Source organism: Ranitomeya imitator, chromosome 1 (genome assembly GCF_032444005.1).
Source record: "Ranitomeya imitator isolate aRanImi1 chromosome 1, aRanImi1.pri, whole genome shotgun sequence".
Classification (NCBI taxonomy): Eukaryota; Metazoa; Chordata; class Amphibia; order Anura; family Dendrobatidae; genus Ranitomeya; species Ranitomeya imitator.
The window spans coordinates 272,239,109-272,261,151 of NC_091282.1; the positions used below are offsets into that span (position 1 = coordinate 272,239,109).

General features: G+C 42.3%; 1 protein-coding gene across 3 annotated transcripts in view; it reads right to left on the reverse strand.

Annotated features, from left to right (window-relative positions):
- RIMBP2 (RIMS binding protein 2) overlaps positions 1 to 22,043 on the reverse strand; it is a 524,709-nt gene that overhangs the window by 236,617 nt on the left and 266,049 nt on the right. For all 3 annotated transcript variants that reach the window (XM_069756050.1, XM_069756049.1, XM_069756051.1), the window contains exon 5: positions 3,000 to 3,104. In XM_069756050.1, coding sequence (XP_069612151.1) covers positions 3,000 to 3,101 — 102 coding nt within the window. In that variant the 5' untranslated portion in view covers positions 3,102 to 3,104. The remainder of the gene's footprint in view (positions 1 to 2,999; positions 3,105 to 22,043) is intronic.

The window sequence follows — 22,043 nt, forward strand, 5'->3', positions numbered from 1 at the left end:
CCGGCGTGCATACATGATGTCATTGCCTAGGTGCCGTCACCAGCATGTCACAGAAAAGGTGGAGGAAGCTCCCCTGGAGCCGCACTGCTGTTCTGTTTTGATGGCATTGGAGCTCCAAGAAAGCTCCCTGCACCAAGATGTGCGCCGCTGGAGCACAATGCATTGTTATACTCCTGGGGCCCGGTGAGCAGAAGCAAAAGCAGGGAAGGCAGTAATGCCCTGATGGCGGCCATGCGGCTACATGCCAGAAGCACGTCAAATGTTTTCTATATATGCTGTTAATGGAATATAATTTGGATGGGACATTTTCTCTATCTTTATCAGTAGTCCTATGCTACTCTTTTCTTCTTTGTTAAATTGATCTTTGGGTTTTACTTTTTTCAGATTTCTCTATTGGTCGAGTGTATGATTGCTATCTTATACAGTGAAGGAAATAATTTTTTGATCCCTTGCTGATTTTGTAAATTTGCCCACTGACAAGGACAAGAACAGTCTATAATTTTAAGGGTAAGTTAATTTTTAACATTGAGAGATAGAATATCAAAAATAAAATCCAGAAAATCACACTGTCTAAATTATACAAATTTATTTGCATTTTGCAGTGAGAAATAAGTATTTGATCCTCTATGAACCATTAAGACTTCTAATCAACTCGTTACCTTCCTTAAATGGCAGCTGTCTTACAGTCACCTTTATAAAAGACTCCTGTTCACAGACTCAATTAATCAGTCTGACTATAACCTCTAAAACATGGGCAACACCAAAGAGCTTTCTAAGGATGTCAGGGACAAGATCACAGAACTGCACAAAGCTGGAAAGGGCTACAAAACCATAAGTAAGATGCTGGGTGAGAAGGTGACAACTGTTGGTGCAATAGTAAGAAAATGGAAGGAATACAAAAATGACGTCAATCAACATCGAACTGGGGCACCATGCAAAATCCCACCTCGTGGGGTATCCTTGATCATGAGGAAGGTGAGAGATCAGCCTAAACCTACATGGGGGGGAACTGTTAATGATCTCAATGCAGCTGAAACCACAGTCACCAAGAAAACCATTGGTAACACATTACGCGTTAAAGGTTTAAACTCCAGCAATGCCCGCAAGGTCCCCCTGCTCAATAAGGCACATTTGCAGGCCTGTCTAAAATTTGCCAATGAACACCTGGATGATTCTGTGAGTGATTGGGAGAAGTTGCTGTGGTCAGATGAGACAAAAATTGAGGTCTTTGGCATAAACTCAACTCAAAATTTTTGGAGGAAGAGAAATGCTGCCTATAACCCAAAGAACACCATCCCCACTGTCAAACTGGGAGGTGGAAACATTATGTTTTGGGGGTGTTTCTCTTCTAAGGGCAGAGGACTACTTCACCGCATCAATGGGAGAATGGATGGAGCCATGTACCGTAAAATCCTGAGTGACAACCTCCTTCCCTTCGCTAGGACCTTAAAAATAGGTCTGTGCTGGGTCTTCTAGCAAGACAATGACCCAAAACATACAGCCAAGGCAAGGTGCCGTCACCAGCAAAAAGAAGCACATTAAGGTCATGGAGTGGCCTAGCCAGTCTTCAGACCTTAATTCCATAGAAAACTTATGGACGGCGTTGAAGCTCCGAGTTGCCAAGTGACAGCCTCAAAATCTTAATGATTTAGAGATGACCTGCAAAGTGGAGTGGACCAAACATGACATGTTCGCAAACCTCATCATCAACTACAAAGAACATCTGACTGCTGTGCTTGCCAACAAGGGTTTTGCCACCAAGTATTAAGTCTTGTTTGCCAGAGGGATCAAATACTTTTCACTGCAAAATGCAAATAAATTTACATAATTTCTACAATGTGATTTTCTGGATTTTAATTTTGATATTCTCTCAATGTTAAAAATTAACCTACCCTTAAAATTATAGACTGTGCACCTTTTTGTCAGTGGGCAAACTTACAAAATCAGCAAGGGATCAAATACTTTTTTCCTTCACTGTAATAACAAAGAACAGCTATCCCTTTATCATGACTGTGGCTCTGCAGACATCATTACAGGAACAATCTCTCTACAATAGTCTTGTACCTGTGGATATCAGAATATGGTATATTCTGCTAGCATGAATTACTATTTAAAATAGAATGCTCAAATATTTGAGTAAATATACCCAAGCTGTGAATTTATTGGGACATCGGCATTACAGAGGAGGGGCACAAGGCTTAGGACTATCCTCAGGGAGTTAGAGCATTCAAGTACCTGGTGATAAAAGTTGGGAAAGTAGTAGATTTTTTAGGTTACCATGTAAACAAGCATTATATGTGCATTATGTGATGTTTATCCAGTGCCATGTTAGATCTCTTACAAGTGACTTTATTATACAGTGATATATCGTTGCTACTTTTCATTGCATTACTAAGCAAATCTGATATTCAGAATTGTGGGAAAAATATGACAAACTCTGTGGAGGCTACAATGGTGGTTATATTATCTGACAACTAATGTTCCTAGAAATATTAACTGACAACCAATGTTCCTAGATATAGATTTCTGTAAAAAAGGACTAAAAAGAATATAAAACAAAATGTTAGAAGAGAGGTATAAAAACACACATACAATCAAAATTACTCAACCCCAATGTAAATTAGTCTTTGTTTGGTTTTTATATAGAACTTTGTGCTGCTTGCAATAAACCAATTAAACATGAACAATTGAAATAACTCAACACATCTAATATAACAAGTGATTTCTCCAAATTCAACACAAAATGCCACTTTTAATGACTACTGCAGTTTCAGAATTATTCAACCGCTTCATGCTAGGTGTCTATAGTACTTCATTTACCCCCATTGCCTTGTTCTTATTTGATTGGTTTATTGCAAACAGCAGAAAGTTTGTCATTTTTGCAATGCGAGTTGAATGATGTTGATTGCAACTGTAATTTCACTATCGGATTTTCTAGATTTAGGTGAATAGGTTTTAATTAACTTGAAAAGTGAGCTGCAACAGAATTGACCTCTTACCTTTTGTAGAAGCTCAATCTCCTGCTGTTTTGCATTGAGAACGGCCAAGGCTTGCTCATGCTCTAATTCCAGCTGTTGCCGCCGCTCAGCAGCCTCTCGCATATGCTGTTTGGATGAACACATAACATCAATTCATGCATCAATCTAATCGTCCTAAATATAAGAAGTAAAAAATATAAACTGTAGCGACCAGTGCAATACACAAAAGTCTCAGGATATGGCAAGTTTTAAAAAAATACCTTTAGAACACCTTGAATAGTCCAAAAAAAGCAGTGAAAGGGGTGATCAAACCGTTAAAGTAAAAAAAAGACAAACATACAAAATGCAGTGATCATGCTCTAAATTCTCGATTTGCACGTAGTAGTATTATTGAAACCTCTGCTTTTAGCAGCTGGACTGATCAATTATTGCACATTACCGCTATTGGTTTCTGCTTATGGCAAATTACAGTATAGCATGGACTCTACATGATGTTGGGAGGGAAGATGCAGAAGGGATGGTATACTTTAAATGGTTTGTGCAGGTTTGGCACAAAAGTCTGCAGTTACTCTGTACAGCAAGCGATGTGAAGATTCTCCGGTTCTGGGATAGGCCAATCACGTGACCACAGGTAGACGATATGTATACTCCCACCCACATTATGACTAGATGTGCGCAGCTGCACATGTGCAGTCGGAACAAAGCAGGGAGTATGCATACCGCATACTTGTGGTCGAATGACTGCCTGGTCTTTCCACCGACACTGGAGAATCTTAACATCATGCGCGAGGTGCGCTGGGCAGATTCACAAGTCTGCAGTCACATTGAGAGACTACAGGCTTTTGTGTCAAACATGAACAACTCCTTTAATAAAACACTGGCACTGTCATCAGGTGCACAATCTGGTTTATACAGGGTGGAAAAATGAGATCTTTGCAACCAAGAACAGTTGGCACGGTTCTGGAACCATTTTGTGGCAAAACAATCTTGGTTTAACGCTATAGGATAACAGAGTGAATTTAAAATTATTTTTTTCATTTTTTTGTAAATCTAAAAACCTGTCCTTGAAATAGTGACTCTCCAATACTGTTTAGGCAAAAGAATAGCTGATCTTAGCTAACAAGACATTGGAACATTAGGTCATTTTTATTTTTGGAAGAAACCAACCATCAAAACAATAGAATAAACCATAAAAGTCCGGACAAGGATATAAAATTTTAAGTATATATCTTTATTAACAACAGTTGTACAAAAAAGTAGATTAGGTGCACATATCAGGACAAAATACGCAAAAATAAAAATAAAAAATGACAATGTAATCAATTATATAGATGGTGGACCAAAATATAAAACCAGCAATGTATTAATGTTAATGGGCACCTAAAAAGGATATTAGAGATGTCCATCAATAAAGTGAAAAAGTGCATAAATGAAGAAACCGCATGTGGTCCCATTAATAAATGGATAAAGGGGAGGGAAACATATATCCTTTATAGAATCAAAACGCAGCAGTGGCATAAATTAATTCGGCAGCTAGAACCTCCATGTAAAATTCAATGTGCAAAATGCAGTGTGCAAAAAAGTATATATTGGAGATCCGTACTTTAAGGTGCCACCTGGTTCTAATAATGCGCACACCCCGACGCGCGTTTCGGAATAAAATTCCTTTGTCACGGGGTGGCATTTAGTAAAATTAAGGGGTTTATAAATTGCAGGATGTATGCGGCCGATATCAGTGACCTGGGTGTGGTATGGCGCATGAGCAGCCAGGAAGACCCGGAAGTCCCCGTCCCCGCATCACGTGACCAGACGCACGGGAACTGAGTACCCGGCATTTCCAAGGCCACAGAGACTCGAGAGGCAAGGACGTCAGGCCACTAACGGCGCATGCGCACAACCCGTTACACTTAATATGGGCGGTGGAGCTGTGACAAACAATCATGAGAGGCTGGCAAATATATCCAGGAAAATAGACCACTTTGAAGGGAATCAGTACTATCACATGTCAATAAGGGGACAATCAAAATGAGGTAGAAGAGAGCTAGAGATCAACTATGGACACAAAATAAAATGTGGTCAGTGCAACAGGAGCGCAAGATGTGTAGCCAATTTTTATATATACTAGATACAAAATGGTGTGCAAAAATTACAAAGAACCAAAATTGTTTAGAATACATCAATAATCATTCAGTGATTGGAAAATGACAGATTATCTACTATATAATTGTCTAAGGGTCACTTCCGTCTTTCTGTCTGTCCTTCTTTCTGTCACGGATATTCATTGGTCGCGGCCTCATTCTGTCATGGAATCCAAGTCGCTGATTGGTCTCGCCAGCTACCTGTCATGGCTGCCACGACCAATCAGTGACGGCCACAGTCCGATTAGTCCCTCCCTACTCCCCTGCAGTCAGCGCCCGGCGCCCACTCCATACTCCCCGCAGTCACCGCTCACACAGGGTTAATGCCAGTGGTAACGGACGGTGTTATGCCTCGGGTAACACTCCGTTACCGCCGCTATTAACCCTGTGTGACCAAGTTTTTACTATTGACGTACCATGACGTCCCGGTCATGTGACCGAACTACAAGGGGCCCTCGGAAGGTGAGTATATGTTTTTTTTTAACCTGTGACATACGTAGCTGGGCAATATATTACATGACTGGCCAATAAACTACGTGGCTGGGCAATATACTACGTGGCTCTGTGCTGTATACTATGTCGCTGTGCAATATACTACGTGGCTCTGTGCTGTATACTACATCACTAGGCAATATACTATGTAACTGGGCAATATACTATGTAACTGGGCAATATACTACATGGCTGGGCAATATACTACGTCACTGGGCAATATACTACGTCACTGGGCAATATACTACATGGCTGGGCAATATACTACGTCACTGGGCAATATACTACGTGACTGGACAATATACTACGTGGCTGGGCAATATACTACGTGACTGGGTAATATACTACGTGACTGGGCAATATACTACGTGACTAGGCAATATACTATGTTGCTGGGCAATATACTACGTGACTGGGCAATATACTACGTGACTGGGCAATATACTACGTGACTGGGCAATATACTACGTGACTGGGCAATATACTACGTGGCTGGGCAATATACTACGCGGCTGGGCAATATACTAGGTCACTGGGCAATATACTACGTGGCTGGGCAATATACTACGTGACTGGGCAATATACTACGTGACTGGGCAATATACTACGTGGCTGGGCAATATACTATGTCACTGGGCAATATACTACGTGACTGGGCAATATACTACATGGCTGGGCAATATACTATGTGACTGGGCAATAAACTATGTGACTGGGCAATATACTACGTGACTGGGCAATATACTACGTGGCTGGGCAATATACTACGTAACTGGGCAATATACTACGTGGCTGGGCAATATACTATATCACTGGCCAATATACTACGTGACTGGGCAATATACTACGTCACTGGGCAATATACTACGTGATTGGGCAATATACTACGTGGCTGGGCAATATACTACGTGGCTGGGCAATATCTATATATATAATTGTCTAAGGGTTTTTCCGTCTGTCTGTCTGTCTGTCTGTCTGTCCTGGAAATCCCGCGTCTCTGATTGGTCGAGGCAGCCAGGCCTCGACCAATCAGCGACGGGCACAGTATCGACGTAGAAATCCCGTGCCTCTGATTGGTCGAGGCTTGGCGGCCTCGACCAATCAGCGACGGGCACAGTATCGACGTAGAAATCCCGTGCCTCTGATTGGTCGAGGCTTGGCGGCCTCGACCAATCAGCGACGGGCACAGCGACGATGATGTCATAAAGGACGTAGACAACCCGCAAATCTGATTGGTCGAGGCCGCCAGGCCTCGACCAATCAGCAATGGGCACAGCGACGATGATGTCATAATGGTTGCCATGGCGACGATGATGTCATAAAGGTTGCCTCGACCAATCAGCGACGGGCACAGTCTGCCGCAAATTCTGGAATCATCATTGTCCATATACTACGGGGACATGCATTAACCCGATGCGTTAGAATCGGGCCACAATCTAGTACTATATATATATATATATATATATATATATATATAATATATATATATATACGGTATGAAAGAGCATTTCAGTAAGCCCACATATCTATGGGACAAAAAGAGTGACAAAAAAGTGCTAAAAAATGGAAAAATAAATAAATTAAATATTGCTCCATTAGTGCATTAGATAGTGAAAGTGACATAATATATCCTTTTATTTCCAAAAAAGGGGGATCCAAAGGTCAACCGGACCACAATAGTCCTTCGCATCCCCAAATAAGAGTCGCTTCCCCAAATGTTCCAGAAGAGCATGTTTATAGAAAAAAACAGCTCTCCGAAGCAAAACCACCAGAATGGATACTAAGGTGGCACAACTACTCCGATGTTGAATCCTCGAGCCACGATCAAATCAAGTAAGTAAAATAACTATACTAAAATAAAGAAAAAAATTTTAACAATTAAAAACATAGCTGGAAGTCATAGGAAGAAATATAACAATATACGGTTAAAATTCACAATGATTTTTCAAAAATTAAAATGAGTTAAAATAAATAAAATAATGATTTACAAAAAGGGAGTGAAGCTAAGTCTTCATTTAAACCATGTGGGGAGACAGTGTCTAGCGTTCATATTCTCCTGGCCTCCATTCTCGCCAGGGGTACACTAATCTTCCCACCCCTTTCATTTGGCTCAATCAAGCCGATACCAATTACTTTCAATAGTGAAGCATCACAATTGTGATGAATTTTAATGTTTTGGAATCGATTTTAGTAAAGAAACATCTTCAATTTCCCTAGCGGCCTGTATTCCCAGGACATTCTCATGGGTGCGGACTTCTATCTGGCGAGTCACTAACCCCACATTTATAAGGGAACATGGACAAGTTGCATAGTAAATTACAGACTTGGAGGTGCAAGTTATAGTGTGTTTAATTTTATATGTGGTTGTTCCCTTAGAATTAGAGACGTTTTGGGCCTTCAGAATGTTGGAACAAGCCACATATTTACCACATGGTTTGCAACCCATTGATGGTTTAGGATGGGACAGAAAAGATGAAGGGGCAGTGCTATATGTATAATGGCTTTTTATAAGTTGGTCCCCCAGATTATTTTATCTCCTGTATGTGATGTTTGGCCCCTTCCTAATATATTGACATAGAATTGGGTCTGATTGTAGGATTGACCAGGATTTGGCCATGTAAAATCGCATCAAATCGGTTTGGCCATGATGTTGTGTAATAAACCTGACTGGTTGATTGGAAGTAGATGGTTTAATGGAGTATAAAGCTTGATGTCGAGTCGTATGCTTAGCTCGGTTAAGTGCCTTTTTGAGTGTTTACTATATCCCCTAGTGAGGAATCTCCTTTATAAATCATCAGCTTGTTTATTAAAGTCAGCTTCATTAGAACAAATCCTACGATGGCACAAAAATTGGCCTCTAAGAATAGGGCGGTCTGTTAAGATCCGGTGACCTTGGAGCAGCATGAAAACTTTCCCTGGAGTAGGTGGTAACTATACAGACCGCAAACCCTGATCTTAACACCGCAACTAGAAGTAGCCGTGGGGTGTGCCTAACAAAACCTAGACACCTCGACACAGCCGGAGGACTAAATACCCCTATAGATGGAAATAGGAATACTATCTTGCCTCAGAGCAGAACCCCAAAGAATAGGCAGCCCCCCACAAATAATGACTGTGAGTAGTAGAGGAAAAGACACACGCAGGCAGGAAACAGGATTTAGCAAATGAGGCCACACTAGCTAAATAGGAAAGAATAGGACAGGATACTAAGCGGTCAGTAATAAAAATCCTTCCAAAAAATCCACAGCAGAAAATACAAAAACTCCACCATCTAACTAAAGATGTGGAGTGTTTATCTGCAACTCCAGAGAATCCAACAAGACTGAGAAAACACTGACACAGTCTAAGCTGGACAAGAGAAAAACAAATGAATAGCACAGAATACTAGCACACCGCATGTGTGCCACAGAAAAAGAAACAGACACTTATCTTTTGCTGAATTGGCAGCTAAGCAGGAGAGCCAGAAAGTGATCCAACACTTCACAAGAAACATTGACAACTGGCAAGGACTAATGAGTCCTGCAAACCTAAATACCCCAGTCAGATTTGCAATCAGCAGATACACCTGTCCAGAACTGCAGGCCAGGGACAACTGCATTACTACCTACAGCCACCGGAGGGAGCCCAAAAGCAGAGTTCACAACAGCGGTCCATAGCTGCTGGGGGTGTGCCGAAGTCACATGTAGTAGTGAATTCGCTGAAGTTGTCTTACGAAAAATATCAGTTTGTAGGCAGTTATCCTCTCTCCTCCCAATGCTCACATTAAGAAATTCAATCAAATTTAGATCAAATTGATAAGTTAAGTGTATGTTGTAAGTATTCCAATTCAAAAGTGTCATAAAATCTTTGAGGGTTTCATCTGAGCCCTGCCATATTTAATATATATCGTCGATGCAGGGTACCCAGGGTAGGATATGCTCTGTCAACTGTATTTTTCCAGATAGAAAGAGGTCTCCCACAGCCCCAGGAATAGGTTAGTGTAGACCGGTGCGAATAAAGCACCCATTGCAGTGCCCTGGAGCTGCAGGTAGAAGGACCCCTTAAATAAGAAAAAATTATGTGATAGTGAGAATTGGAGTAATTGAATCAAGTATGTGCACACAATCTACCTTTTAGTACAACTGTTGTTAATAAAGATATATACTTTAAATTGTATATCCTTGTCAGGACTTTTATGGTTTATTCTATAGTTTTGGTGGTTGGTTTCTTCCTGTAACTAAGTGGTCACCACTTTCTTGATTTAACACTGGGGACAGTTTATTACCTCTTTTTATCATAAAATAATTTTATATTTATTATTACACAAATATTGTTCCCTGAAGTGTTATAATACTGTTTAGCATATTTATTTTTGGCAGATTTGATGCCAAATGTTTCTGGGATGGTCTCATGCATCTGTTACAGATATAGGTGTACTCAGCTTTCTAAAATGGAAATGTGCACAAACTTCTCATTAGTTCCATTACAAAACCTTCAGGTAAACGATGATGCTACTAAGGGTGAGAAACTCTAAAATTTATTTTCTATGAAGATTCAGTAGGAGGAGAATATGTCAATTGTAAATCTGTAACTGTAAATCTGAAACATGCTGAATATTTTCCCATCTTATTAAATGTGTTATGCAGACTATTTTTGTGGGGGGGCTATTAGGGTAAGAACACACCAGCATATAGTTCTGTTCCACCTCAAAGTGGTCACAAACAACCCCTGCTAGCGATATTTCTGCTTCCTGTGACATCATATCAACGTAGCATGGCCTTCTCTTTCACTGTATCAATGGGACGTCAATGCCAGCATCATGCTGATTGACAGCTGGTTCTCTGCTGCCTAACTGCGGGGATTCAGATGTCAATCAGCATGACATTGGCAGTGGCGTCCGATTGAGAAAGCAGTGCAAAATAGAAAAAGCTAGTCTGCTGACGTGAGGTCAAAGGAAATTGAAAAATTGCCACCACAGCCGGAACAGACCGTCGCAGAGTAGAACAACCATGTAGTTGTCAATTATCTGTTGGGAAGTTGTTAGTACTATAGCTAAAAAAAAATGTTGTGGATAACACCTTTAAAAGCTAAGTTGAGAAACTACTAGCTGCAAAACTGGGCACTACTATTTTTAGAACAGGAGACTTGTTTTAGTAAACTAGGGTCAATTTCTGGCATGTGTCCACTGGAATTGGGAAAACGTGCTATTATCATATCAAGCATATTGGTTTCTAGAGTGGATTGTATGTGCTTGGATTTTTTGAAGCAAGTCTAGCACAGTAATATGGCAACAAGATAAAAACGAAAGCCCCCTATACACTTTAGTCTAATGTTGGATGAACTTGTTTTGACAGGCTCAGCAGACAACCTAAAGCTTATGGGGACCCCAGAAAATGGATTGCTGGGGAAGGTGAGGTTGCGGCATGTCCTGTTTTGGACTTCCGATTCTTTTGTTTGCCCTGTGACAAGCCAACGCCAGAAACGTCTCTCAGTGGCGCACTCATAGAGAACTCAGAAGTACTCAGCCGAATGAGCGCTACTGCGTATGGGAGAGATGGCTGAGATATCTGCCAGGCGCATGATCGGCCCTCGGATGGCATGAGAAAAAATCACAAAGTTAATATAGTTTTCAAATTCATTTTCATCGCAGAGGAGACTTTGTAGGATACAGCCTTGGTAAATACCATTTGCTTTTGCTCCACTCAGGCCGCTGTTGAGATAATTATGGACTAAAATATGAAGACAGGCAGAAACACACCTTTATCTGTGAGTAACCGGAGAGTAATAGGACAATATATGCAAACCGGGAATGCAAGGCTGTGGTTGTAAAAGTGGCTGATTAAAGGCATTTTCTGAACACATAATAACCAGCTGACACTCGACATTGTTGACAGCCCTTGATTAAAACACTTAAAACCAGTGGAAAAGTACACATTTCATGCATGACAAATGTCCTTCCTGTCTCTGTGCATCAGACATCTGTAGCATGACATCCCACGTAATGAGTGTCAGTACATTTAACCCAGTGTGTGTTACTCTGATTTCTTGCAGGGGAGAGAAGTCAAGGGCAACATACAGAAGAAGAGTATAGTTTAATATGACACACAACTAGTTGCTCCATGTAAGACAAAATGTACTAAAACATGATTTTAATAGCGGACTCAAGGGACATCTAGACACTTTGTGACATAATGGAGAAATTCATGTGGGCCCAATTGTCAGCCATGAGAACTCAACGGAAACCTAACAATTTGGTACATGAGAGTAGAGCTAGAATTTTTCCTAGTCCTAATAATCATCTAACACCCTTAAAATGATGCACTGAAAATACTTCCTCTCTGATTTTCCAGAATTGCAGTAAGATTTTAAGAATTGTGGAAACCCATAAAGCAGCATTGTTGAGTATCAATGCTTTTAGGATCTTCAACTTATAACAAGTAACATAGTAACATAGTAACATAGTTAGTAAGGCCGAAAAAAGACATTTGTCCATCCAGTTCAGCCTATATTCCATCATAATAAATAAAAAAGTATCAGCAGCTGTTCCATTAAACGATAACTGAAAGATGGTTGTCCTTTACTTTATAAATTGCAATATCACAGATATGCCCACCCTTACGTTTCTGTGAATTTCGTTAAGAACTCCAATTTTTCAGTATTCAAATTCAATGCTTACTTCTTAGATCCCAAGCTATATCCTTAAAATTTTGTTAAAAATACTTTCCACTGCAAATAGACTGACACCCATCCCTTCTGGACTGTTTCCTGAGCCTGAGAGAGCCTCTGCTGCTAAGACCTGCTTGGATCGAGGGAACACATGATATAAATACCTCATCCTGCCAGCACCATATTGCCCCTGAATGGTCAGCCATACAGACCCTGAGGACTCAGAGCACCCTAAAGCACTGTGCTGCTGAAGTCTGCCTTCAGACTGGGGGTCCCAGGAGATAAGATAATAGCATAAAACTCTTTGCCTGAGGAAGAATCAGTGACATTGTGTGTGCTAGGGCAGCTGCCCCCTTCTCCCTGCACAGTTTCTTGGTTGCCTGCTACCTGCAGTCCTGTACTCACAGTTCATTATAAAAGCACAAGCATTTCCTGGAGCTTGTATTAACCATGTAATTGATCCTACTATGATATAGCACCTGGCAACTGATGATTCTGAACAAATAACGTGCTCCAACAAACTGCACAGTATGAAGTGGGCATATACTGCTTGCCATCCCCCACCTACTCTGACCATCTATACTGTCATTGTGTGACCCAATACTGCAAAACTTGAGCTCACCCATTTGGAGAATTTTTTCTATATATATTTAAAAAAAAAATCTAATTCCCATCACGAGAGGTGAAGCTACACCCTATGTTTTGGTAATTTCTGAGTGTTTCATCCTTCCTAAATTCCCAATCTTGCTGGGGACTGGATTTTTACACATTATGTGTCCTATAAGCAACAAATTCTGTGAGCTGAGACAAGATGAGTCCAACAATAAACTCTGCTATTGTGAGACTGCAAGAATTTGCCTGTCATACTCCACAAGAAGGGGTCCTTCCAGACCCATGAGACTCCGGGAAACATGACTAGCCACCCCCAGAGGAACAGATGGAGGATGTCGAGCCGACACTGGAACAGGTATCCGATAATCTCCTATCCACTATTGCATCTAGTACTGCCTCCCTGACTAGAAAACTGGAAGAATTAAAAATTGAAGTGGGCCTACTCAGATATGATATGTAGTAGCTGAAATCGAGGGTGTCTGAGGTGGAATATCAGGTATCGGCTCTAGATGACCTTACAGCAGGGGTGTCTAATACTATACAAGACCTCATTGCGAGGTCAGAGCTTTGGCTTCAAAAGGCAGATGACTTAGAAAATCGACTGCGCTGAAACAATCTCCACATTATCAGACTTCCTAAAAAAGCAGGGAGACGGCGACCTATCGAATTTGTTGAGAAGTAACTCATTAAATTATTCCATGACGCACCCTTCTCCTGAGGTCTTTGCTGTGGAATGTGCTGATAGGGTGCCCAGACCCCTAAACTGCTCGGACTGACATGTGACACTCCATATTACTAGATGTAAAGGGGAGATCTAGTTTGACAATGCCATTGTATCTATCTTCCTGGACTTTTCTGAAGAATTACAGAAGCAAAAAGCCACATTCATCAGCATCAAATGCCAACTGCAAGATCTCCAGAAACCATATTTTATGGCATACCTGGGTCAGTTACGAGCGTTTGACAGAGACCAGGTCCATTTCTTTACCACTTCTACCAAGGCTATGACTGACTGAGACCCAGAGACAGAAGGTGAAGTGCTATAGTCTGGCAAGGAAAACTACATCTTCTATTTTTCCTTGATTTTTAAAAGTAATTCTGATGGATTACTTAAATTTAAGTCCTCCCCTCCCAGGACATTAATCATAATTAATGCACTAATTTGCTTGCCTCTGTATATACACTCTGTGTAAGGAACTACCATATAAAATACCATAAAACTAAAAAGCCCCCCAAAAAATCAACATTTTTTTAATATATATTCTATTTGTAGTTTTTTTGGGGGGGACTTTTTAAAAAATTTTGAATTTAAAAAAATTTTTTTGTGGGGTGGAGTCGGCTGCTCTACTTCATATGATGTGGTCTTGTCTTAAACTGGAGAGAGTACTAGGATTAATTAGATGAGTATTTAAAGGGACTCTGTCACCTGAATTTGGCGGGCTATGTAAATGTCCTGTGTCCGGTCCGATGGGCGGTGTTTCTTCTTTTTTCCTCCACCCTATCCTTCCCCGCTGTCCGCAATATTTTCCAGAATTGGAGTAGGTGTCTTCCATAGTGCATCTTGCCCAGGTTTTACGGGCAGCATGAGAGATGGTCAGATTCGGCTGCCCACAAACACCACCAAGGGGTGTAGTTCACTCGGTAAAATGGAGTCTGTTTGTTTGATACATGGTCTGTGTATGTGAAGGTAAGAAGACTTCCTGTCTGACATCTCCAGACTGAGCTAGTATGCTGGCTCAGTCTGAAGATGACTGAATGAAACGGTGACTTTGTTTTGCCTGAACTGGAAGGCCATTTATTTTCCTTTGCTTGTGGTATGGTTTTTGAACAACCGATAAACCAGCCTGTATATTTAAATGTAAATGGTTCCTGTGTTACCTCACCACACAAACAAGTAGCATTCTCACAACTGGTGTAAGAGAGGGCAGTGTTCCCAGGGAATACATGTGACTACTACAGAGGTACTGCTGGTCTGGGTGAAGGCTGCTACAAGCCAGCAAGCAATATCAATAAGCATAGAGGACCTGGTTAAACACCTGATGCAAGCCAAGCAGCAGCTCCAGCAATAGCTGCAGTAGCACCTACAACAACAGCTGAGACAGCAGGAGACAAATAGGCTGCGTATGCACAAAGATCCAGCAACAGAAGCAGTTTGATTTACTCACAGAGGCAGTTTGTGGCATGGCTGCAGCTCCAACTCTGAAGTCAGCTGATGATTTTTCCATTCAGAAGGTGGTAAGAAGAGACCTGCAAAAAGGACCGAGGGTGACGACATAGAGGCCTTTTTTGAAAAGGTCACCCAGAGGGAGAAACTCCCGCCAAAGCAATGGGCGGAAGTGCTGGTGCCATAAATAATGGGAGAGCCCCAGAAGGTCTACTATGACTCAGCCTTTCAAGATGCCAAGGAATAAGTAAAATTGAAAACTGAAATTTTGGCATGCTTGGAGGTGATAATGACTGACAGGGCACAACGGGTCCACTGATGGGCTTATGACCATGACTAACCACCTCACTCCCAAATGTTTCATCTGTTGCATCTGCTTTAAAAAAAAATGGCTGCAGCCAGAGTCCTCTACTCCTGCACAGATCGTAGAGAGAGTGGTAGTAAACCGGTTTGTGCATTCCCTTCCGATGCCAATACAGACTTGGATTGCCCAGGGTGATCCACGAAATACTGATAACCTTGTTGGACTGGTCCAAAAGTTTCAGGTGGTCGAGGGCTCCTCTGGGAGGAAACCCACTTCATCCATACTGGGGGTCCCAACAGTGGTAGAGGGCCAAAAGGGGGTGGGGAGTTCAAAGTGGCAGGGGACGTAATGCCAAAAGTGATGTTATATGCTGTAAATTTCATGGCTTAGGCCATATACTCGCCTATTGTCCCCTGACCTCTGAGCAGATGGCCTGTAGCCTGAGACGCTGTTGTTAATATTCTACATATCCAGCTTGCAGTTTGAACTGTCCACCTAGTGAGGTGTCACAGACTTGTCCCGTAAAGGTAAATGGTCGGCAAGTGACTGTAATGCTAGACTAAGGGAGTTTGGTGATCCTCGTGAGGGACACACTTTCTCTACAGCTGATTCCTGGGAATAAAGTTGATGTCTGCTGCATTCATGGGGATGCTAAGGACTATCCAGGCCCGAGGTACTGAGTTCCATGAGGTTGGTGTGGTCTAGTACTTATTGCATCCCATTATCATAAGCTGGGACTTTTGTTTGTTTTGGAACTTCTGCGGGAAAAGGACAGGGCTCGGTTGCTCGGATGAGAGACAGATTGCTTTTAAAGTAGTGTCACTACTCCAAAATTCAGGGGTTTCCCTTCTGGGTCCTTGTGGGGGATGAGGACCTATTGTCCCATGAGTCTGACATTCCTGAGTTAGGGATGACCGGTGAAAATTTTAGGTCCACCCAACATAGGAACCAAACACTAAAAGCGTAATGTAATCATCATAAATAGGATAGCGCAGGAGCCGAGGTGTGATACCTGGTTTCAGATTTTCTGTTGTGTGGGGACTTGTTGTACTGGGTAACTAAGATGAGGGAGGAGATAGTGGAACAATTGTAGGTACGAGGACCCTCTAAACAGAGGGTGTTTGACATGGCCCATTCACATGTTTGGGTGGCCATCTGGGGGTGGACAGAACTCAAGAACAGGTCATACGGATGTTCTATTGGCAGGGATATTGTCATGATCCATTCCAGGGTTTAGTCCTGTCTGCTCATTTTCCGAGTGGATCATGTTAAGGGTTAAAGGGACTCTGTCACCTGAATTTGGCGGGACCGGTTTTGGGTCATATGGGCGGGGTTTTCGGGTGTTTGATTCACCCTTTCCTTACCCGCTGGCTGCATGCTGGCTGCAATATTGGATTGAAGCTCATTCTCTGTCCTCCATAGTACACGCCTGCACAAAGCAATCTTGCCTTGTGCAGGCGTGTACTATGGAGGACAGAGAATGAACTTCAATCCAATATTGCAGCCAGCATGCAGCCAGCGGGTAAGGAAAGGGTGAATCAAACACCCGAAAACCCCGCCCATATGACCCAAAACTGGGACCGCCAAATTCAGGTGACAGGTTCCCTTTAATTTTGCTCTGCCTCATTCTTGATTCAGGTTTGCTATTTAGCTCCCAGGCATCCTGCTAGTGGTGTCAGCTATAATTCTGCCTTCGGCGTGTGAAACTGACTCTGGTAACTCTTGATTTGTCCTGCTGTGATCCCTGACTTGTCTCGTGCCTGTTGACTCCTCTGTCTGCCCTTTTCCCAGCATTTCTCTGTTTGTCTGTTTGATTCTCTGGTTCCTGACTTGGCTCGTATTCGGACTCGCTTCAGCTTTCTGACTTTGTCTTATCCGCTTCTGACCGCTGCTGAACCTCCTGGCTTGTTTCTGACCACGTTTACTGCTTATCCCTTTTGGTACTTCTGCCTCCGCTTTACTTTTTTCAATCTGATTGTATTTTGACTCGGCTTGTCTGACCACTCTCTCGCTACTTACTGGCGCCTCTGCTGCTGCTCTGTGGTGCTTCTCTGTGTGTGCAGTCTCACTTTCCTCTCAAGCTCCCTCTGGTGGAGGTTGCGTTATACTGCACTGCAGCAGCATGACAGATGTCACTGGAAAATTTTAAAATATTGCAGGTCGTGTCCCACCTGCCGGATAGCCGCCTCCACCTCTCACTTTCAAAGTCCCCATTACCCATCATAGAAGTGCCATTCAAGGGAATTGCCATGGACGTGGTCGGTCCCCTGGTTAAATCTTCTCATTGGCATCTATATGGGTCATCCTTGACTATGCTATACAGTAACCTGAATTGCTTCCCCTGAGAAACTCCTGTGTGAAAATAATAGCATGCGCGTTCACATTTTTTCCCGGACAGGATTACCGAGGGAGATCCTGACCAACCAAAGAACACCCTTTATGAGAAAGTTAATGAGGAAATTATGTAAGGTCCTGCAAGTTACACAACTGAAGACATCAGTGTACCATCCCCAGATGCACCACCTTCTGGAAAGGTTCAATAAAACATTGAAGAGTATGCTTATGAAGGTGATAGAAAAGGGCAATCCAGACTGGGACTGTCTCCTACTGTATCTGTTGTTTTGTATGCAGTAGGCTCTATAAGCCTCTACTGTATTGTCTCCATTTGAACTTCTATATGGCTGACATTCACAGGGTCTCTTTGATGTAGTGAAGGAAACCTGGGAAGCAGAAGTCATGCCCTATTGAAGTGTCATCGAGCATGTCGCCCCCATGCAGGAGACGATTGCGAAGGACATTTCCTCCAGGCATAAGAGGCTCCAGCTGGGGTCTACAACTGGTCAGCCAGGGTGAGGCAGTTCTGCCCCGGGGATGGGAGCCTTGTACTAATTCCCACAGTGGAAAGTAAGTTCTTCGCCAAATGGCAAGGCCCCTATGAAGTGGTGGAGAAGCTTGGTGAAGTGAACTGCAAGGTTAGGGTGGTTTCACACTTGCGTTTTTGTCTGCAGCGTTTTTTTTCAAAAAAACGCATGCGTTTTTTTTTCCTATCTTTAACATTGAAAACGCATGCGTTTTTTTGTGTACGCGTTTGGTCGCGTTTTTTGACGCATGCGTTTTTTTACTGCATGCGTTCATTTTCTGAAATGCTACTTGTAGTATTTTTAGAAGCGTTTTTTGGACCAAAAAAAAACGCATGCGTTTTCATGCGTTTTTTTTGGGTCAAAAAATACATTGGAGTCAATGGGGACGCATGCGTTTTTTGGTGCATGCGTTTTTTGCAGTAAAAAACGCATGCGTTTTTTTATTAAAAAACCAGAAAACACACTGATATGCCACCCCCCAGCATAAAGGTGATAAAGGGAACCTAACCCTACCCCTAACCCTACCCCTAACCCTACCCCTAACCCTAACCCTACCCCTAACTCTAAGGGATCCTAACCCTAACCCTACCCCTAACCCTACCCCTAACCCTAACCCTACCCCTAACCCTAAGGGATCCTAACCCTAACCCTACCCCTAACCCTACCCCTGACCCTAAACCTAACCCTACCCCTAACCCTAAGGGATCCTAACCCTAACCCTAATCCCTTTATGGTTAGGGTTAGGGGTAGGGTTAGGGTTAGGGGTAGGGTTAGGGTTAGGATCCCTTAGGGTTAGGGGTAGGGTTAGGGGTAGGGTTAGGGGTAGGGTTAGGGTTAGGATCCCTTAGGGTTAGGGGTAGGGTTAGGGGTAGGGTTAGGGTTAGGATCCCTTAGGGTTAGGGTTAGGGGTAGGGTTAGGGTTAGGGGTAGGGTTAGGGGTAGGATCCCTTAGGGTTAGGGTTAGGGGTAGGGTTAGGGTTAGGATCCCTTTAGGGTTAGGGTTATGATCCCTACCCCTAACCCTACCCCTAACCCTAACCCTAACCCTAACTATTTCTGTTTATAGTGGGTTTTTTACTTTATTTTGATGATTGGCAGTTGTCACACATTTTTCTGCATGCGTTTAAAAAACGCAAACGCATGAAAAAACGCATGTAAACGCGGTAAAACGCCGCGTTTTTTTCACCACATGCAAAAACGCATGCGTCAAAAAAACGCAGCGTTTACACGCGTTTACATGCGTTTTTTCACCATGCGTTTTTTTGCGTTTTTTACCGCAAAAACGCACCCGAAAAAACGCCAATGTGAAACCAGCCTAAATCAACCTGGAATATGAAAACCGCACTTAGTGAACAACATCAATCTTATCAAGCCCTGGAAAAACAGGAATGCCATTAAAACTCCATGTTTGCTGGACAAGCCAGAAGCAGATGTTGAACGAGTCACAATAGCGGAGACACTGTTTAAGGTCCAAAAACAGCAGTGTCAGGAGTTGCAGCAGCAGAACAGGGACCTGTTCTCAGAATTACCAGGGTATACAAAGGTCATGGAAAATGACTTTGTTTTACATACAAATCCTCCCAACTTCTGCCATACATATACAACAGATGTTGGGAGAAGTGGGAGGATGCCAAGCAGTGGACCAGGCCTTACGGCTTTGGACTCCACCAACTCAAAAGTCCAAAAGCAGTTGCATGTCCTGCCGACATCCATGGTACATCACTGTATCATACAGTTTTCAGTGTTATTTCTGAGTTATTCTTCGTCTATAACACAAAGTAATGATTTGGTCATTAGTATGGTAATTTGTAGCATAGAGATTTTTTTATTAATACAATTTTTATCAGCAGCTGTTCCAGAGGAGTATCAGAGTGTTCTGTTGAAAGATAGGTCACTTGGGAAAATAATCCAGGTTACATCTGTACATACATTCACCACAAGTGGCTACATACGTGACTTTTCTAGTCATGTAACAGTTAAGGGGATGCAGTGCTGTTATTGGAGAGTTTGATTTCCTGCTGAAAGAGAATTCTTCATCTAGACTTGTTAGGAGTTCAGGCTATGAGCTGCAGGTAGTTCCTTGATAGCTCGTCTCTCGTAACCTACGTTCACTGGTTGCCGTGGTGACTGGTTTGAGAAGTAATCAAGATGCAGCTCATGCTGACTCCTCAGGAAAGACTCTCAGATAATAAAGCATTATTAAAACAAGCAATAAAAAATCACTATAGACCTGTATGTATCAAGATTACAAACCTAATGTGGTACTTGTGGTTGATTTGAAGTAGTCACTTGTTTCCAGTTTATGCTTTACATTGCTATATGTTCCTATAATGGTCTGATGGAAGCTGCAGGCATGTAGTAGCTTAAGCTAATGGAATATCCATCATCTATCAACCAGATTCTCTACGGAAATCTATTGATGATTATTTTTAAACGGCTACTCTGAATCAAAGCAACTTGCTACATTGTATCAGGATTTTTTTTAACTTGTTTTATTAAAGATTATACATCACAAGGTTAAATAAGTGGGAATGCTACTCATTTGGGTGCAAGGTGAGATAACACAGGAACCATTTCTATTGAAATGTCTAGGCTGGTTTATTGTTGCTTAATAATAAAAATAATAATAATAATAATAGTTGTTATTTAATTTCTATAGCGCCAACATATTCTGAAGAACTTTACAATTAATTAAATATGTGTACAGACAATAAAAATAATAGAATGTAACACATTTCAACAGTTACAGGGGGAGTGAGGGCTCTGCTCGCAAGCTTACAATCTATAAATAGGAAATAGGGGGACACAATAGGTAGAACGTGCTTGTTATGGACCGTTCATCCATCATTATAATAAACAAGGGTTTTAAACAGTTCCAACAAACTTTAGGGATAGTCCAGGACACATAGGCTGGATATCATCCAGTATACAGGCTCAGTCTGGAGATATCACACAGGAGGTCTTCTAACCTCCACATACACAGACCAGGTGTTAGGGTTGGCGGATTGCACTAAATAAAAATAAATAATAAAGTGCAATCGCAACTCGGGGTCCACCATGCAGAGATGTATAACTGCAGCTAGTGAGCAATGACGGAACAAAACAGCGAGCGATTGCTTGAACACACTGAGTTGACGCCTCACAGCGTGAATGGAACGCTGAGTACCAAGCTCCGTAACAGCACAGAGTGGTACTGGCCAAAAGAATACAAAGTGAAGTACCCTGTTAAACGTCACAGGGATATAGCACGTGGATTAGACTCGCTCTGAAAACGAAACAGTGTCAAGCGCACACATAGACGAAACAGATGCAAGCCGGGAAAAAGGAACTTCTATGACGCTAGATTTCATACCTTGACTTAGGGGGTTCAACTTGCCCTGTAGCTCTACTATGCTAACTGCACACATGTAGGAAACAGGTGCTAAGTCAAGAGCTAATTGCCCCTACTGACGCTCTCTGCTTGCCAACGTGTACAGTCCCAGAACTTAGACTGATTCACACAACACACAGACAGAATGGTAGAGTATCCACACTCATTCACCATAACATTCATGCGCCACTGAGAGCCTTTTAAATGCAAGGCTCCACCCCACTCACACCCAGCCAGCCGTGACATCGCCCGCAGGCAAATCCGGAGCTGCCACATCACCAAAGCAGCTGACATCCGACCACCAATGAGAAGATGCCATATTAAGGACATGCTCAGTAAAGTGATCTCTGGACTTAGAGTCTGGAGTGCAGGACTGCACCAGAACATCACTGGTTCCTATAGACTTGGCTAGAAAGCCAGCAGTAACCAAGTGAATAGCACAAGCCTAAGTAAGACGCTGGAACCAACATCTGTGCTCA